We start from the raw sequence: 19211 nt of genomic DNA on the forward strand, positions 1-19211 counted from the left end.
TTCCAGTATTTTCACATCCGCTAGTATGTAGAAACTGTCTGTCCTGTAAGCAGTTGGAAGGCAAAGGAGACCAGCAGCCCGGGGAGCAGCGACCAAAATTTGTTTCTAATGATTAACAATAAAAAGCACCGTCCGTCTGAGATCCATCCGCTGAAAAAAATAGTCCCAGCTCAGGTCTATTTGTATTTGGGTTGGGGGCTCGCACTAGTGAGAGTGGGACTGGGCAGGAAAGAGTAGTATCAAGGGAAGGCGCAAACCTCGAAAAGAAAAGCTTCCTGGTTGTGACTCTTGGTGCTCAGTCAACTGGCTTGGAAGTTTCCCTCCCCCAAATAGCTGAGCGTCACTCCCTCGCAGGTTGCTGGTGGAGTCTAACGCTGTGGCGGAGTGATACTCAAATTCCCCGGTGCCGGTGGGGAGGGGGCGGTGCGGGGGCCAGAGGGGGAGGAAAGTAGATCTCCACGACTTGAGTGAGGAAAAAGTTTGCAAGTTTCGACCGAAGAGAAAAGTGCTCCCCAGAGACCAGCTTTGGGGAGGGGAGGGGGGAGGGAAGAAGAGCTTTTTTTTTTTTTTTTCTCTACTCTTAAAAAGCTGCTTTCTCCTCACCCAAGCCGACCGGCCCAATTGGGACACCCTCGCTGTCCCTCACCGGCTCTAGCTCTCTCCCAATAAAACCTCAAGATTATGTCAGTTGGTCAGAGTCAGTCGGGGATTTCGTGCGGGTGCTGAAGGAACTGCGGGAGCCGGAGAAGAATGCAACTGCTCGGAGTCCGCCTGGCTGCCGGCTTGTTCTTACTGGCCCTGAGTCTTTGGGGGCAGCCTGCGGAGGCTGCGGTAAGTCCTCGCCCTCCAACTCCATCACCGCACGCTCACGCCCAAGCCACAGCTTGTCTGTCCCTTGAACTTTCCTTTCTCTTCGGCCTGGGGAGGGAATTCAAATTTGCTTTCACTTGCTTGGGAAGAAACATTATTTCCAGCGCTGGTAACTCTAGCCTTCTGAAGTCCAGGGGAGAGTTTTAAGTGTTTAAAAATAGGGCTGCTTGTTTCTCTGCAGCTCGCTCTGTCTAGGGGCAGGAACACAGCCGGGGTGGGGGGATGCCTGTTAATGGATCACTAGGCTCTGGTGGATATTTAAAACTTTTCCAACCACCCCCTCCCCCTCCTGTCGCCAGCGTTTCCCTGCCTCCGGTTAACCTTTCGCGACTTGAACCCAGCCCACGCACTCTTTAAACTTTGCCTATAGCTTAATATTTCTTTGGGGTCTTCTAAAAGGCCAGCTTCCATCAAAGTGTTAAAGGCCTCATGAGGTTCTTGGCTTTTTGCTCTGTCCTTAAGCAACATGAACCTACCCCCACCTGAGGTCGGGAAAGCCACTGACCTGTTTTCCCCTTCTGACATCCTTCTTACAAATGCGAAGGTAGCATACCAAGAAGAGTAAAGCAAAGATACAGGGCCTCAGGCTTCAGATCTTTTGCTGTTTCTTCTCTCTCTCTTCAAAGTTTTTGTTTACTTTTTTTTTATGTATACATTCACCGAGGCACCTGAAAAACTTGAGAATTTGCCCATTAACTATTTAAAGGAGAGTAATTCTCTTTGTTGAAAAGAGGATGAGCTTTCTGGATGAATGTAGAGTGGGGGAGGATATGCATGTGAAAAGACAGAGCAAAAAGTTCCAGCCAGATTTAGGAATGTAGAATTAAAACCTCAGTGTATCTCCTGGAAGGTTAGCGGGGGTGGGGTGGGGAGTGGGGGGTGTGGGGGGTGTAGTTCCATCCTCTATCCTTCTGGGAATGAGAGGCAGATGTAAAGGAATGAATGACTTTGTCAGAGAAAATGTTCTCCAGCCTGAAGCCCATCATCTTTAATTTCACTTAACCTCTAAGGAATTAACTGTGTTACAAATTATTTAAATGTTACGTTTGAGTGATCATAATGGATTGTTCTTAAAACACTTTCAGATGAGATCATGGCTTAGGCCTTTACATGGTTGAGTGATTGATCATTTTTTATATGCTGCTGCTATGGTACGATGTATTTGGGTCCACTTTTTAAGTTAGTTGTCTCGTTTCTCTATTGCACTCAGCATGCCTCACATCACACTGCCCTCTCTATTCTTCAGAAAGTGTGTACTCAAGATAGGAAAACTTTGATCTTACTCTAAGCACAAGGTAATTGGGATGGCAAATCTGCTGCAAAACCATGCATCTCAAATATTTTAAAACATGCATGTCATCCTTTTGCTCCATCAAAGTAGATAACTGATTTAAAGTTGCTTTTTTTGATGCACAGCATCTTCATGGAACACGATTTAGCCAGTCAGTGGGGCTACAGGCCTTTGCACAAAAGTACAATTATGTTCATGAAAATAGTTCATTTAAAAACATCTTCTTGGTGCCTGCTGCCTATGGCAATTGCCCCAGGGACAAATTTTGTGGAAGTTTGATTAAATATTTATCTTATTTTTCTTTTGATGTTGCTATTGATATTGAGCACCAGATGCTAATTATATACAGGAATGTATAATACTATGCATCAATTTATATTAAAATGAAATCTATTTATATTAAAATGAAATTTGGTTTTATGATTGACAAAACTTGGGAGCAAGCTTGTGTTTTGGGATTCTTAAAGTAACAACTAGGCATTCGTGAAGTAATTATTTTTTCCCATTTCATCCTATATAATTCTTAAAAGAACATTTTATACAGTTTTCCTATCATTAGGATTTTGTGCCTCTGTTAAAATAGGGACTTGTTTTTCCTGCTTCACACATCAATACTCTAGTTAGACAAGTGTTTCAATCACCTCAAAAATATGACTGGTATCTGCTCAACATGCTAGTTCTGGGGATATTGGTGACCTTCACAGTAAAACTGGACGGTAGGGGAGCAGGTTGGTGACAGTTCAGCCACCTATGTATCATTAGTTTTATGCATATATTTATGTATGTATATGTCCTGTGACTGTAAGAGTGTGTGCATTTTTTCATGTTTGTATTAAGCTTTTGATGTCTGATATGAGACTCTATCTTGAGTTACCTGTGATAAATTGGTTAAGATAGCGTCTGCCAGGTTTACTCACTGTAAAATCAGTATTTCTTCCCTTTGCAAAGTGAACAGATCTTGTGAAACCATGCAGGGTGATCTTCTGAGACAGTGTAAATACTTTATTTCTCATCATACTTTTGCCCACTAATTTTATCACGCATTGATGATTCTTGCCAAAATGATTACTATTGTTACATTTGTCAAATGGTGATTTTTGTTTTCTACATTTATTACTTGATACAATTCTGTATTAAGGAACTTTCCCTTCTCCATCATTTATTTATGTATTTAGTTTCTAAGCTGTTTATTTATAGCAGTATGGACATAATATTTTATTCCATGGGTTATTTTTATTGAAATTACCCCAGAATTTGTCTAATAGGAGCTCCTCCAAATTGGCTCCTAGATCTTTTCAATGTATTTCCAATCATTTCTTTTAGCACCTGCTTATTTTCAGGCAACACAGGATATTCTGGGCTTATTTTCTACTTTCCCTGTCCCAACATTGGAATCAGCCATTTCTCCAAGGAGCTCTGATTCTTTTGAATGGAGAATGGTGTGTATTTAAAAACCAAAACCTAGGTGCTTAGCATGTTCATTGATACTGAGGTGTCATTGCATCTAGGCCTCACAGCAGACAAAATTAAGAAACATGGATATGTATCCAAAGACATATACCTGCTTTTATATCACTTTCCCACAGTCTCTGTCAAGAGGATATATTAAGAAATTCATGGAAAATGGGATTAAAAGATGAATTTATTTTGTGTAAAAATTTTTTGAAATTTGTGCATCATTTTTCCATATCTGCATGTCCATGAACTTTTTAAAGCACCCTTGTATATGTTAAAGATCATGAATTCATAGTGATGCCTCTAATTCCAGTCCAATGCTACGGAATAAAACATACACCTTTGATGTAGTGGGATGTTACTGTTGTCTGGTATCTCTCAAACATGTTTTGTACAGGTCTTTTACATAATCTTTAAGAGATTGGCCTCTGCAGGCAAGTAGGTAAGTAGATGTGTGACCTTCAGCAAAATCATAACATTTGAGCCTAAATTTCTTCATTGGAAAAAGTTGGGCAGGAGTACCTCTCTCACAGATTGTTTTGATCATAAAATGAAAAAATGTGTAAGATATTCTGAATAGCATTTTACACATTGTAAATGCTTGGTAATTTTTAGATTTGATTGTTTTGCAATATTTTTATTTATTATTATTTTTAGATTTTATTATTGCTATTGCAAACTATTAATGACTTTCCATTTCTTACTACATTAACTCCCAAATACTCTGCCTAATTTTTGAGGTCAATTGTGATCTTTCCCCTCATCCAACTGTAGTTTTCATTACATTTTCCAGTATAATCACTCCATTCTAGCCTAGGTGAGTTCACCTATAACCTTTTGGGCACTGTGGATGTATTACATTCCTATGTTTTATTACAACCTTATGGATCCAAGCCTTTACCCCATTTCATCATAATGTTTACATTAATTCATTAGATACTTATTCAGCAACTATTAAGTACTAAAGAATTATATTTATGTTCTATTTCTATCTTCATGGAGGGGTACTGTACACAAAATCATTTTGTGCTAGATACAGGGGATCGAATAGAACAAAGTCTCTGCCTTCATCGAATTTTCATGTCAGTGAGAAAAAAGAAAGTCCCATGAGACATTCTTTTACTGTCATATTGATTGCTGATTGTACCCATCTTTGAAATTTTGTAATATATGTCTTCTCTTCAGTTGAGTATCAACATTTGGTCTCACAAGCATTTTGTTTCATGGGATTTTGTCTATTCTTTCTTTTAGATTATAGACTATCTGGAGGTAATAACTGTGTCTTTGTTCATTCATTCAACCAATTTACATGTTGATTTTATCTGATAATAAAATAATACATGTTCAATGCTGGAAACTTAGAAAATATAGAAAAGTATAAGGAAGAAAGTAAAATGTGTCCACAATTCTATAAATAGTCACAAATAATCCCTCATTGTTTTTGGTGATATTGCTTCCTCTGAATATACTCTTATAAAAGTGAGTTAAAATAAGCAATAAGTTGGAACATTATATATACAGTTTTATAAATTTTCCAGTTATCAAGCATTTTCCTGTGTTACTAAAATTTTTAATTTTAAAACCTTATTTGAAATTGTTTACATATTACTTATATTTGTACACACCACAATTTATTTACCACTTCACTTTTGTAGAATATATTTTAAGATAACAGGACTTTTAGTCATTGTAAGAAATACTCTCATTTCTTTTTGCACATTTTAAAATTATTTTATCATTAGTGTCTCCTTCTTGAGGAAATTAGTGAGCTAAAGGGTATCAGTATTTTTTTGAAAGATTTTATTTATTGGAGCTGCCTCTCTGTGGTGCAGTGGGTTAAAGGCCCGGCTTGCAGCACTAGCAGGCCATATGGGCACCGGTTCGAGTCCCGGCTGCTCCACTTCTGATCCAGCTCTCTGCAAATGCACCTGGGAAAGCAGTAGAAAGAAGATGGCCCAAGTGCTTGAGCCCCTGCATTCACGTGGGCGACCCAGAAGAAGCTCCTGGCTTCCGCCTGGCCAAGTCCCAGTTGTTGGTGGCCATTTGGGGAGTGAACCAGCAATGGAAGATCTCTCTCTATCCCTCTCTCTGTAGTTCTGCCTTTGATCTTTAAAAAAAAAAAAAACCTTAAAAGAAAGATTTTGTTTGTTTATTTGAGAGGTAGAGTTACAGACAGAGAGAGGGAGAGACAGATTTTCCATCCTCTGCTTCACTCCCCAAATGGCCACATCAGCCAGAGTTGGGTTGTTCAGGAGTCAGGAGCCAGGAGTTTCTTCCGGGTCTCCCACACAGGTGCAGGGGCCCAAGGACTTGGACCATCATCTGCTTTCCCTGGCCATAGCAGAGAGCTGGTTCGGAAGAGGAGCAGCTGGACATGAATTGGTGCCCATATGGGATGCCAGCGCTTCAGGCAGAGATTTAGCCTACTAGGCCACAGTGCTTGCCCCAGTTATCAGTATTTTTCAAGTCTTTGATACATGTAGTAGACCCTGATATTTACCAAGGCCTTATCAAGAGATAAATTATGATAACTTTTTAGAATTGTTATTGTATTATACCCTGTTAGGTAGATAATACAATTTCCATTTTTATATAGAAGGAGTCTGAGGCCCAAGGTCATGCAGTTAATCACTGATTTGTCTCAGGTTCTACAGCTCTGTTCATGAGTTTTCCCTCGGTCCCTATTTCATATATGATAGATAACAGAAAAATCATGCTGAAAAATTGAATAATTCCCACTTACCTTTTTCTTAACCCCTTTCTGTAACTGCTTACTTGATTTGATTTTAAAGATAGTCTCATCACTGGCTCATCTTTCCTAAGTCTTTACTATAACTGCCTAGGCTGTTTGTCCTTAAGGACCTAGGTTTGAATTTGTGACCGGTGCGTCTCCCTACTTTTCCCCCTGGACAGAAGGTGGAGCCTGCTCTCCATGAATGCCTCTACTGCTGCCCTCTTCCTGGCTGTAACAAAGGTATAATGTACAAATCCACTGTCATGCCTCCTCTCCCAGGGCAGTTTTGTGAATGTATCTGAAATGGGAGTCCCTTATGCTCTTCTTTCCCGCCCCTATACTAGCCTCTACACTGTAGTTGCCTATTAAGCTTACAAACTTAAATGACTGTGTCTTTGCCTAGACTGGTACTGGCCCTCCCTTTCATCTCCCCTTTAGCTATACTCCAGAAACTCCCCCCTATTAATTATTAACCTCTTTTCCTCCTGCATTTCCTCAATCGCCAAATGACTTAGTTGCCTGCTTGCCAGTGTTGCAGCTTGTGCAGTTCAAGTGTATTCCCCTGCAAAATCCCAAACTGTTATACAGTGAGGTTTTTCCAGGTGGCATTTGAATAGCTAAACTTTAAGCTTCTGAATGATAGGGATCTGCTCTTGCCAAATTAACTTTCTAGAATGGTTTTCAGCAATTATACTGCTATCAGTGGTCTATATGAATGCCTATGAGACAGTTTTAATAATGTTTTTCCTGTCTGATAACAGTAACTATGAAACTGATGCTCAATAGATTGCCAGTTGGTTGGTTGATTTGCTCCTTATCCTCTAATGGTTTCTTTTTAAAATGCAATCATTGCATCATCTCACCCCTTTCTGACACTAGTAATGAAGGAACAGCAGTGGTTTTTGAGAAGATATTCTTTCTAATTAAAATTATAAATGAGCCACCAAGCTACTTGGCTAAATCTTTATTATGAAGATTTATTTTTAACAGGGGTAATTCTTGAGGTTTTTTTTTTTTATTTTAAAGAGATACCTTTAGTGTGATATCTAGCACACAGGTTCCTTTCATTTGAACAAACCAGATTCTCATTTTATGCATCAGTGCTTGAGTTTATTTACCTTCCACATCTCTCCACATTCAACTGCTCTTTGTTCCTGTAGCAGCTTCTGCTGGCCTTTACTCAAAAGGGTAGTCTGTGATGGCCCTTGCTACTCTGTTAAAGTGGGAACCTAAATCCCTTGTTATTTGCTAATTAAAGACAACCAGAGACACATATTATGAATTAAACAGGCTTTTGCTAGATTTAATTTTTAACTTGTAAATTTATTTTCCAGAAATTTGCTTATTAACATAGAAAGAATTAAGCACCACTTATGAGCAAGTGCTACGCTAGGTTTTGATAGTGGGTGATAAAATAAGGCTGTAAGAGAGTCTAAGGCATTTATAATCATTTCATAATTTAATCAACAATGAGAGAATTGCTTGATTTGCTTCCAGATTGTCTTGTGGCATCTATGACAATAATTGAGTAGTAAAGGAGCTCTGTTAGTTTTGGGGGAGAAAGTGTTCTTAATGGGAGAATACTAGTGAAAAGTTGTTTAGTGAGTTCTGTATTGATATGAACCTTGTCTCGTTTAGCAGGGTTCTACTCTGTCCATAACCTCACAATCTAATTGAGGTACTGAAGGGTTTTGTGTGACAAATGTAGCCATAATAGTGCCTGTTTATATCAGTCAGGTTGCTTTCTGTTGCAAGTGGGAGGAAAACACTAACTGGACATTCTTAAACAATAAAGACATTTTTTTGCTTCACATAACAATAAGTTTGGAGGTAGGTTGTCTCCAAGGTTAATTAATTTAGCCAGTAGAGCCCCAGGTTCTTTCCATTTCCCTGATCTGGGATACTCTGCCTATCAACTTGCGCTTCCAGTGTGTTGTCCTAGTGTCATTCATTTGTGTAGAATGGTTGCTGTGCTCATAGGGATCACATGCAGACACCACAATATCCAGTCAAAAGAGAGTATGAAGTGTTTATGTGTATCCCTTTTATTTGAAAGGTTAATCTATTTGAAAAGCAGAGTTAGAGAGAAAGAGATCTTCCATCTACTGGCTCACTCCTCAAATGGCTGCAACAGGATCTGAGTCTCCCACAAGAGTTGGGGGGTGGGTAGGGGGCGTGGAGGAGCCCAAGTACTTGGGGCATCATCTGCTGCTTTCCCAGGCACATTAGCAGGGAGCTGGATTGGAAGCCCAGTGGCCAGAACTCAAACTGGCCAGCATTGCAAGTGCCAGCTTAACCCACTGTAACATGATGCCAGCCCCATGTGTATCCCTTTTAATTGGCTATGGAAACTTTCTTAGGAGTCCCATACCTCTGCCTTGAAGGGAAAAAAAAAGCCTTTTGAATCGTTGGTTAGAAGTGCATATTCTTATACCAATGCATTGGCAAGTAGAATATGACCATAAAAGAAGAGTTAGACCAGTCAGTTACACGACTCTTTCCTGCCAGAGCACATCACTTCCTGTACAGTTTGGAGGGTGAGAAAAATCTGAATAAAATGAAGAGGTTTTCTCTTTTGGAGGGGTGGGAAAGGCTGCAGGAGAAAGAAACTGCTCCTGCTTTACGAACATGTGACTGTCCTCAGGAGCAGTTGATACAAAAGATTTGTAAGAAATGTGTGTATTTATTAAATGTAACATGTATTATATAGGGAAACTAATATTTTATACAGTTGTATGAATAAAAGCTGTTAACTGTATATTTACATGTTAAAGCTGGAGGGACATTAACGATTCTTTTTGTCAGTGTCATCTACGAACCTTTGGAGTTTGTAAGATCCTATCAGGGAATGTGAGGAATATTTTAAGAATAAGACTGTCTTAGTCCATTTGGGTTGTTATAACAAAATGCCTTGGACTAAGTGGATTCTGAAAAACAGAAATTTATTTTTCATAATTCTGGAGGCTGGGAAGCCTAAGATCAAGGCAGATTCTCTGGCGAGTGGGGGCTTGATTTCTGGTTCATAGATAATACCTTCTTGCTGTGTTCCCACATAGTGGAAGGGATGAAGGTCTCCCTGAGGATGCTTTCAAAAGGGCACTAATCCCACTCATGAGGATGCTGCCCCATAACCCAATCATCTCCAAAAGGTCCCACCTCCTGACACCATCACCTTGCAGATTTAACATAAGAATTTTTTTTGGGGGGGGGGCATTCAAGCCCTAGCAACTATGATTTTCTTTACTTTTAAAAATTGTAGTGGCATTGATGGTGGGCAAATCTATTGGTACACTGTACCAAATTTTCCTAGTAGTTGTGTCCTTCACATGCTGAAGGAGGAAGAGCCTGGTTTTGCCTAAGAATGTCCTCAGTGTAGCATTAATTTTTTTAAAACGATGTATTTATTTATTTGTTTGAAAAGCAGAATTACAGAGAGGGAGAGGGGAGAGGGAGGGAGGGAGAGAGAGAGAGGGAGGGAGAGAGGGAGAGAGAGAATCTCCCATCTACTGGTTCACTCCTGAAATGGCCACAAAGGCTAGGCCTGGGCCAGGCTGAAGCCAGGAACCAGAAACTCCTTCCTGGTCTCCCACACAGTGCAGGGGCCCAAGTACTTGGGCCATCTTCCACTGCTTTCCCAGGGGCATAAGCCAGGAGCTGTATCAGAAGTGGAAAAGCTGGGACTTGAACTGGTCTATGTGATGCCGACATTTCAAGTGGGGCTTTAACCAACTGTGCAGAGCCAGCCCTCCTGCCTTAATTTTATTAAACTAGACTCTGGAGTGTACATCTTTTTTAACATTATGCATGGCAAAATGGAAAGTATGTGCAAAGCACTTCAGTTGCTGAAGTACGAGAGTTGCTTCTAGGAAAAGTACTTGTGTGATTATTTGAGTTGTGTGAACTAGCTGATTTTTTGTGTGAAACACATTTTTGCTTGAAATAACTGAAACCGAGTGTGATTATTTAGATTTGGGTTTTTGGCAGCCATTTTCTTTAAAATGAGCAAAGTGAGTCTATCACTTGAAGGAAAACTACTGGCAGCATTTGCTACCAATGAATAATCTGAGCCTTTCAATTAAGAATTAGCATTTTCAAAAGCTGAAATCTGCACAGTGAGCATGACAACTTCCCAGATCTTAGACTTTTCTAATGACGTTGGTTATTATATTCGTGTGTATGATTTTTCTTGATAGTATACTATAAAATGTGTTAACTTTTGGAAGGTCTGCGTATCTCAATGGACAACATTTTCCAGATGACTAATGAATGATGTGAGAAAATCATGTTTAGGTAAAAGATTCATTCAAATGACAAGATAGAACGATGAGTTTCAATTAATAATGTACAAAAAATTGATAAAATTTTAGATTCTGCATTGCAACTAACTGTAAGAGTTCACCACTTGTTGAACTTCAGCATTGTATCAAAGAAAGACATCCACAATCATCTGAAGAGGTTGTTAGAATACCCATAGCTTCACGAAGCCAGATTTTCTTTGTATATTTCACCAAAGCAGCATATTGCAACAGAATGAATACAAAGTAAAGAGGTTGGCAAAAAACTGTAAAACAATTTCTCTTTTCATATTTTTTGTTTGAGAAATATACCTAGTTTTCATAAAAGCTATGTTAATGTGTATGGATTTATTGTTACTTTTTTATAAATTGATGATTATATGAACATGGACAGATTTTTCCAATCAGAAGTCATGGGTTGGAATATTATGTGAAATTATCCAGCAATCTGCTGTCTGCATACTTAAGATTCAGTTACATAAAAAGGCTGAAAGTGAAAGGATACAAAAGGTATATTTTACAAAATATAATCAAAAGAACTATTTTTCTCAGAAAAAGGTAAAATTATAAGACAGTTGTTATTAAAAGCAAGGAAGCACATGCTGTAAAAGAGTTAACTAGTAGAGAAGTAATAAAATTACAAATATACAATTGACAAAGTCTAATATCCTTGTGATAAAAACATTCAACATACAAATAATATTAGGGAACATGTTCTGCCATATAAATGCCATCTACAAAAATAAAACTTAGCTAAGATCATATCCAGTGGTGAAACAACTGAAAAAATTTCTCCTAACAGGATATTTGCTATCACTACTTCTTTTTTTTAACGTTTTGGCAATTTATTTTTGTCTTCATTTATATCTCTACAGAAAGATAGCTAATATTATATAGTGCTACTCTATTCTTTTTTATAACTTTTATTAACATAAAAAGAACAGATTTCATGTTACAATTCTAAGAAGATAATTCTTTTAAATATTACTCAGTTTTAATATATGCTACATATTGATAGATATAATCCACATGAACAAAAGTTCTTGCATTCCTCAATAATTTTTTTAAATCCTAGCTCATTACTCTTTTTGTTTAAAATATTTATTTATTTATTTGAAAGAGTTACATAGAGAAAGAAGGAGAGGCAGAGAGAGAGATAGACTGGTCTTCCATTCTCTGGTTCACGCCCCAATTGGCTGCAACGGCTGGAGCTGCAAGGATTCAAAGCCAGGAGCCAGGAGCTTCTTCTGGGTCTCCTACGTGGGTGCAGGGGCCCAAGGACTTGGGCCATCTTCTACTGCTTTCTCAGGCCACAGCAGAGAGCTGCATTGGAAGTGGAGCAGCCAGGACTAGAACCAGCACCAATATGGGATGCCGGTACTGCAGGCAGCGGCTTTACCGGCTACACCACAGCGCTGGCCCCTCCTTAATAACTTTTAATAAAAGGTTCCTGAGACCAAAAAGTTTGAAACTGCTACTCTACAGAGACCAACTTTATCATTTTACAATAAAATGAAGTGATTGGTGAAAGATACAGTTAGGTAGTTGTAGAGGTAGAGATGGATGCCATCTTCCCTCAGTTGTATTGCAGACTTCAGTGTGTGCTCTGGTTTAGGAATCGGTGAGCTGGTAATATTATTTTGTGATTTTATTTATTGAGTTAGATGCTGTTAAAGTACCAAGCAAAATGGAGATGCCAAATAGTTCTCATCTTTCCAACCTCTTCAATCCAGCTCTAAGTCAGAAACATTCTTGCTATCTAAACCATAGCAGAGGAGATACTAATAAAGACAGCTAAAAATCAGTTACTTTTAGGTACTAAATTGGAAAATCCACGAAACTGAGGTCCTTGTCTTACATATCTTTTCGCTCACCAAAATGTATAGACTGGTTTCTTTTGAGGATACTTCAAAAAGTTGATGGAAATGCAACTATATAAGTTTATTCTAGTGCAAAAGTTTTGGAAATTGATGCATAGTTTTTTTTTTTTCATAATACATAACTTCATGAACATTTTGAAGACCACTTGTATGTATGGGTTTAAAAAATTTTTGTACTAAAATAAACTCATCTTTTAATTCTATTTTTGTGCCCTTTTAAAAGAGATATATGTATTTATTTGAAAGGCAGAGTGACTAAGAAAGAGAGAAAGAGAAAGGGGAGGGGATGAGGTCTTCCATCTGCTGATTTACTCTCCAAATGCCTGTCATAGCTAGGTCAAAGCATGCAGTCAGTAACTCCATTGCGTTTACCGTGTGGGAGGCAGGAACCCAAGTACTTGGGCCACCATTTGCTGCCTCTCAGACACATTAGCAGGAAACTGGATTGGAAGTAGAGGAGCCAGGACTTAATCCCAGATACCCTGTTATGGATGTGGCTATCCCAAGTAGCATCTTAACCCATTTTGCCACAATACCCACCTTTGTGAACCCTTTTGTTTTAAAAGATTTATTTATTATTTGAAAGGCAGAGTTACAGAGAGAGAGAGAGAGAGGTCTTCCACCCACTGGTTCACTCCCCAGATGGTTGCAACGGCAGGAGTTGGGCTGATCCAAAGCCAGGAGCTTCTTCCGGATCTTCCATGCAGATGCAGGGGCCCAAGGACTTGGGCCATCTTCTACTGCTTTCCCAGGCCATAGCAGGGAGCTGGATCAGAAGTGGAGCAGCCAGGACTCGAACTGGTGCCCATATGGATGCTGACCCTGCAGGCGACAGCTTTACCTACCATGCCACATTGCTGGCCCCACACCTCTATGTATTTTTAAAGGACTTGATAGTTGGTTCTCAATAGTTAACTATTGGATGAGTGTTCAATTTGGATGAAGAGTAAATTCATATGCATAGCACCAAGAGGCCTGGCCTAGAATCAATGGGTTAAATTACAGGAGCTCTCTATATCATGGATCTTTATAGTGATTAAGCTATTTAGTAATACTAGTGTCTCATTACTAAAAGTCCCTAAATGTAGGGTGAATGTTATTTTGTTAGTATAGTCCAGCCCTCCATATCTGTAGGTTCTGCATCCACAGATTTAAACAACTATGGAACAAGAAATACTGTATTTGAAAAAGAAATTTGCATCTGTACTGAACACAAACTGCTTTTTCCTTTTTTATCATTTCCTAAACAATGCAGTACAATTATTTACATACGATTTGCATTTGCATTGTATTAGGTATCATAAGTAATTTAGAAATTAAGGTTTATAAGAATATGCACAAATCTGGCCGGCGCCACGGCTCACTAGGCTAATCCTCCGCCTTGCGGCACCGGCACACTGGGTTCTAGTCCCGGTCGGGGCACCAATCCTGTCCCGGTTGCCCCTCTTCCAGGCCAGCTCTCTGCTGTGGCCAGGGAGTGCAGTGGAGGATGGCCCAAGTACTTGGGCCCTGCACCCCATGGGAGACCAGGAGAAGCACCTGGCTCCTGCCATCGGATCAGCGTGGTGCGCCGGCCGCAGCGCGCCTACCGCGGCGGCCATTGGAGGGTGAACCAACGGCAAAAAGAAGACCTTTCTCTCTGTCTCTCTCTCACTGTCCACTCTGCCTGTCAAAAAAAATTAAAAAAAAAAAGAATATGCACAAATCGTACACCATTTTATATAAGAGACTTGAGCATCTGTGGATTTTGGTTTCTGTTAGGGGTGTCATAGAACCAATCTTCCATGGTTGTCAAGAGATGGCTGTAATACCTATGAAATCTCTCTCTCTTTTTTTAAAAGATTTATTTATTTATTTGAAAGTCACAGTTACACAGAGAGAAAAGGAAAGGCAGAGAGAGAGAGACAGAGAGAGACAGAGAGAGAGAGGTCTTCCATCCACTGTTTCACTCCCTAGATGGTTGCAATGGCTAGTGCTGTGTCAATCCGAAGCCATGAGCCAGGAGCTTCTTCCAGGTCTCCCACGTGGGTGCAGGGGCCCAAGGACTTGGGCCATTTTCTACTGCTTTCTCAGGCCATAGCAGAGAGCTGGATCAGAAATGGAGCTGCTGGGGCCGGCGCCGCGGCTCACTAGGCTAATCCTCCGCCTTGCGGCGCCGGCACACTGGGTTCTAGTCCCGGTCCGGGCGCCGGTTCTGTCCCGGCTGCCCCTCTTCCAGGCCAGCTCTCTGCTGTGGCCAGGGAGTGCAGTGGAGGATGGCCCAAGTGCTTGGGCCCTGCACCTTATGGGAGACCAGGAGAAGCACCTGGCTCCTGCCATCGGATCAGCGCGGTGCGCCGGCCACAGCGCGCCAGCCGCGGCGGCCATTGGAGGGTGAACCAACGGCAAAAGGAAGACCTTTCTCTCTGTCTCTCTCACTGTCCACTCTGCCTGTCAAAAAAAAAATTAAAAAAAAAAAAAAAGAAATGGAGCTGCTGGGACTCGAACTGGCGCCCATATGGGATTCTGACACTGGAGGCTGCGGCTTTACCAGCTATGCCACTGTGCCGGCCCCTGAAGTCTCTTTTAACTCTAAGATTCTATTGTTATGGTTGCTAGAAGGGATATTCTTATTGAATTCAGATCTGCTTCTATAATCTTAAGACATCACTGAGGTGTATCTCACATGCCATTAAGTGAATATATTTAGAGTGCACACTTTGGGTTGTGACATGTATATACTTGTTAATCTATCACTATATTCCAAATAATGAATATGCAAATCACACCACAAGATTTTCATGCCTCTTTGTAATCTCTGTATTCTTATTCCTATACTTCATCCCAAGTAACAACTGATCTCTTTTCTAGAGTTTTATATATATATACACACACACAATCATGTGGTACATATACTTCTTTTGTCCTGGCTTCTGTTACTCACTGTAATTATTTTGAGATTCATCAATATTATGATGTGTCTCCATAGTTCAGTATTTTCTTGCTGAGAAGTAATCCATTCAATGACTATACCACACTTCATTGATGGAGATTTGGGTGGTTTGCAATTCGTGGTTATTAAAGTAAAGCTGCTATGAACTTTTATTTTGCATTTTTACAATATTTTATTGAGGTGTAATTTGCATAAAATGATATGCACAAAATATAGACCATTTCTGTTTATCCTAGAAAGCTCCCTTATGCCCATTTCCTTTCAAATGCCTTTTGTCTGTAGTCTGAAAAAAAATTATAAACTCTTAAGGTTCAAAGATATCATTTTTTTTCTTCTAGAATCTTTGTAGCTTCAGATTTTTTTATTTAGGTCTGTTCTCTTATGTAGATATCCAGTTTTCCCAGTACTGTATATTGAAAAGAAAACTCCTTTAATTAAATTGCCTCAATGACTTTATTGAAAATCAGTTGAATGTGTGTACAGGTCTAAGGTCAGAACTCTATTCTGTTGATCCATTTGTCTATCGTTATGCCAGTAGCACACTGTGTTAATTACTCTGGCATTAAAATTCTTTAAGACCTGTATATAAATCTTTTAAATTTGTTCTCCTTCAAGATTGACTTAGGTATAATATTGGCAATTTATTACACATACATTTTAGATTCATCTTGTCAATTTCTACTAAAACATGTTTTGTGGTTTTTGAACAATTCTATGGATCAATTTGGAAACATTTGTAGTCTTCAAATTATTGGTTTCTTTAAATCCATGAATACTGTAAACTTCCCCATTAATTAAGGTATTCTTTAATAACTCCTCCTCAGAGAGTAGTGCACATTATTTAACTTCTTCCTATACACATAATTATTTCTACTACAAATGATATCATTTTAAAAATTTTATTTTAGATTGCTTCTTGCTAAGTTAGGGACATATATTTTCTTTTATATTGATCCTTTTACCCTAAGATAGGACTAATTTTTCTTTTTTTAAGATTTTATTTATTTATTTGAGAGGTAGAGTTACAGACAGTGAGAGGGAGAGACAGAGAGAAAGGTCTTCCTTCCATTGGTTCACTCCCTAAATGGCCACAAGGGCCAGAGCTGCACTAATCTGAAGCCAGGAGCCAGGTGTTTCTTCCCGGTCTGCCATGCAGGTGCAGGGGCCCAAGCACTTGGGCCATTTTCTACTGCTTTCCCAGGCCACAGCAGAGAGCTGGATTGGAAGAGGAGCAGCTGGGACTTGAACCAGTACTAGAACCATCCCATATGGGAAGCCGGTGCCGCAGGTGGAGGATTAACCAACTGCACCACAGCACCAGCCCCTAATTGTTTTTTCTTATGGAACAATTTATATATGATAAAAATTTATTGATTTTATGCACATTTCTATGGTTTTTGACAGAAGCATACAGCAGTGTAAGTGTAGTCTCTAATCAGGATATAGAACAGCATTACTGAATTTATTAAATAGTTCTAGTAGTTGCATCAGTTATGTTGATTTTCTATGTATACATTCATACTATCTGCAAATAGAGCTATATTCTCTCATTTCGAATCCCTACTTTTTGTGCTGGCTTCCTTATTGCTCTGACTAGAACCTCAAGTGCAATTTTAATAGCTGAGGTAAGGGATGATATCCATTTTTGGTTCTCTGTCTTTTGAAGAAGATATTCAGTATTTTATTTTAATGTGAACTGTGAGTTTTCTATAGTTACATAATATAGATTGAGGAAGTCTCTTTTCATTCCTGTGTATGGAATGTTTTCAAAAAGCAATTAATGTTAAATTTTTATCAAAGATTATTTGATTTCATTTAAACAGTCATATTATCAGGAGTTCAGCTGAGCTACTAGTATCTGAGTAGCTGATTAAGGCAACAGCCAAAATGAAAATAACAGTGAAGCCTTTAATCACTTACTGTGATTGTATAAACAAGAGGCTAAGCCGCAGAAAGTACTAAGGCTTACTCTCCCAGCCCAGTTACATTTTCCCCCATGGTAGGATGGATCTGCACAGACCTGGGAGTGTGGGTCCTCTCTCTGACAAGAAAACCCCCAAACAATATGCTTCTGAAATGGGAAGAGGGCAAAGAGTAGGCATGGAAAAGTACCTAGGACTGAGTCAGAGAGTGGAAAAAGAGTGTTTAAATTTTTTCTCCACTTCCTCTGCTGTGAACATTTGAGAAAAAGTACTTCCGTAGACCTATGCTTTTATTTTTCTTGGGTAAATATCAAGCCATGGGATTGTTGTGTTGTATCTTGTCTATTTTTAACTTTGCAAGAAACTGCCAAACTCTTTTCCAAAGTGATCTTACCATTGTACATTCCACTGATATATGAAAGTGTAGTTATTCCTCATCCTCACCTGCTTTTGATGCTGTGAGTCTTTTAAACATTTATTTATTTATTTTTATTTGAAAGGCAGAGAGATAGAGTCACATACATTATGGTAAGATCTTTAATCCACTGGTTCAGTCTCCAGATACCCACAACAGCCAGGACTGTGCTAGGCCAGAGCCAGGAGCCAGGAACTCAATCTGTATTTCCCATATAGGAGGCAGGAATTCAAATCCTTGAACTATCATCAACTACCTCCCAGGGTACATGTTAGCTGGAAGCTGTAAGTGTAGTGTAATATGGGCACACTAATATGGGATTTGGGCCTCCCATGGGGTGTCTTAAGAGCTGCCCAAGCCTATTTTCACTCTTTAAAAAAGCAAGATTTATTTATTTGAAGGTCAAAGTTACACATAGAGGAAGAGGGAGAGAGATGGAGGGAGAGAGAATCTTGCACTTGCTAGTTGACTCCCCAAATGGCTGCAACAGCCAGATCTGGGCCAGGCTGAAGCCAGGAGCCTGGAACTCCACCTGGGTCTCCCACATGGGTAGTAGGGATCCAAGTACCTGGGCCATCTTGTGTTACTTTCCTGGACACATTAGCAGGGTTCTGGATCAGAAGCAGTGCAGCCAGGACTTGAACGTGCACTCACATTTGGATACCAGCATCACAAGCAATAGGTTAACCCACTGCGCCAGAACACTGACCCCTTTGATTCTTTTTCATTTTAGCCATTTTTATATCTGGGTGTTGGGATCTGATTGCAGTTTTCTTATAGTCATCTTTTAATTTATATTAAGTACAATTCACTATTTTGGTGCACTAGTGTCTCAATTGATTAAAGCATGCCATATTGTAATAAATATTCAGAAAAGTTTTAACACCTCCAAATGTTTTCTCATTCTGTCCCTTTGTAATTCACCTCTACCTACCTGCAGCTTCTGAAAATTGCTTATCTCTTTTCTGTTCCTGTTTTTATGAATTTTATGTAAATTGAGTCATCCAATATGTAATCTTTTGAATCTAGCATTTTCCTGTTAGCATAATACATTTGAGATTCATCCTGTTGTATACAGCAGATCATTTATTTTTATGTGTTTTCTTATAATTGAATGGTAAGATCTATTTATATATTATGGTTATACTATCTTTGATAAAAGCACATTATGTTAGGGCAGCACTATGGCGCAATGGGTTAAAGCCCTGGCCTGAAACACCTGCATCCCATATGGGCGCCGGTTCTAGTCAGCTGCTCCTCTTCTGATCCAGTTCTCTGCTATGGCCTGGGACAGCAGTAGAGGATGGCCCAAGTCCTTGGGCCCCTGCACCTGCATGGGAGACATGGAAGAAGTTCCTGTCTCCTGACTTTGGATCAGCTCAGCTCCAGCCATTGTGGCCTTTTGGGAAGTGAACCA

At 39.5% G+C, this 19211-nt stretch overlaps 1 protein-coding gene across 1 annotated transcript in view; it reads left to right on the top strand.

Annotated features, from left to right (window-relative positions):
* The first annotated feature begins 583 nt into the window (after nt 1-583).
* The window catches only part of COL4A5 (collagen type IV alpha 5 chain), a 236696-nt gene continuing 218068 nt past the window's right edge, over nt 584-19211 (top strand). The window contains exon 1 of the mRNA XM_062183543.1: nt 584-831. Coding sequence (XP_062039527.1) covers nt 751-831 — 81 coding nt within the window. The 5' untranslated portion in view covers nt 584-750. The remainder of the gene's footprint in view (nt 832-19211) is intronic.

The sequence above is a fragment of the Lepus europaeus genome, chromosome X (assembly GCF_033115175.1).
Source record: "Lepus europaeus isolate LE1 chromosome X, mLepTim1.pri, whole genome shotgun sequence".
In the NCBI taxonomy this organism is placed as follows: Eukaryota; Metazoa; Chordata; class Mammalia; order Lagomorpha; family Leporidae; genus Lepus; species Lepus europaeus.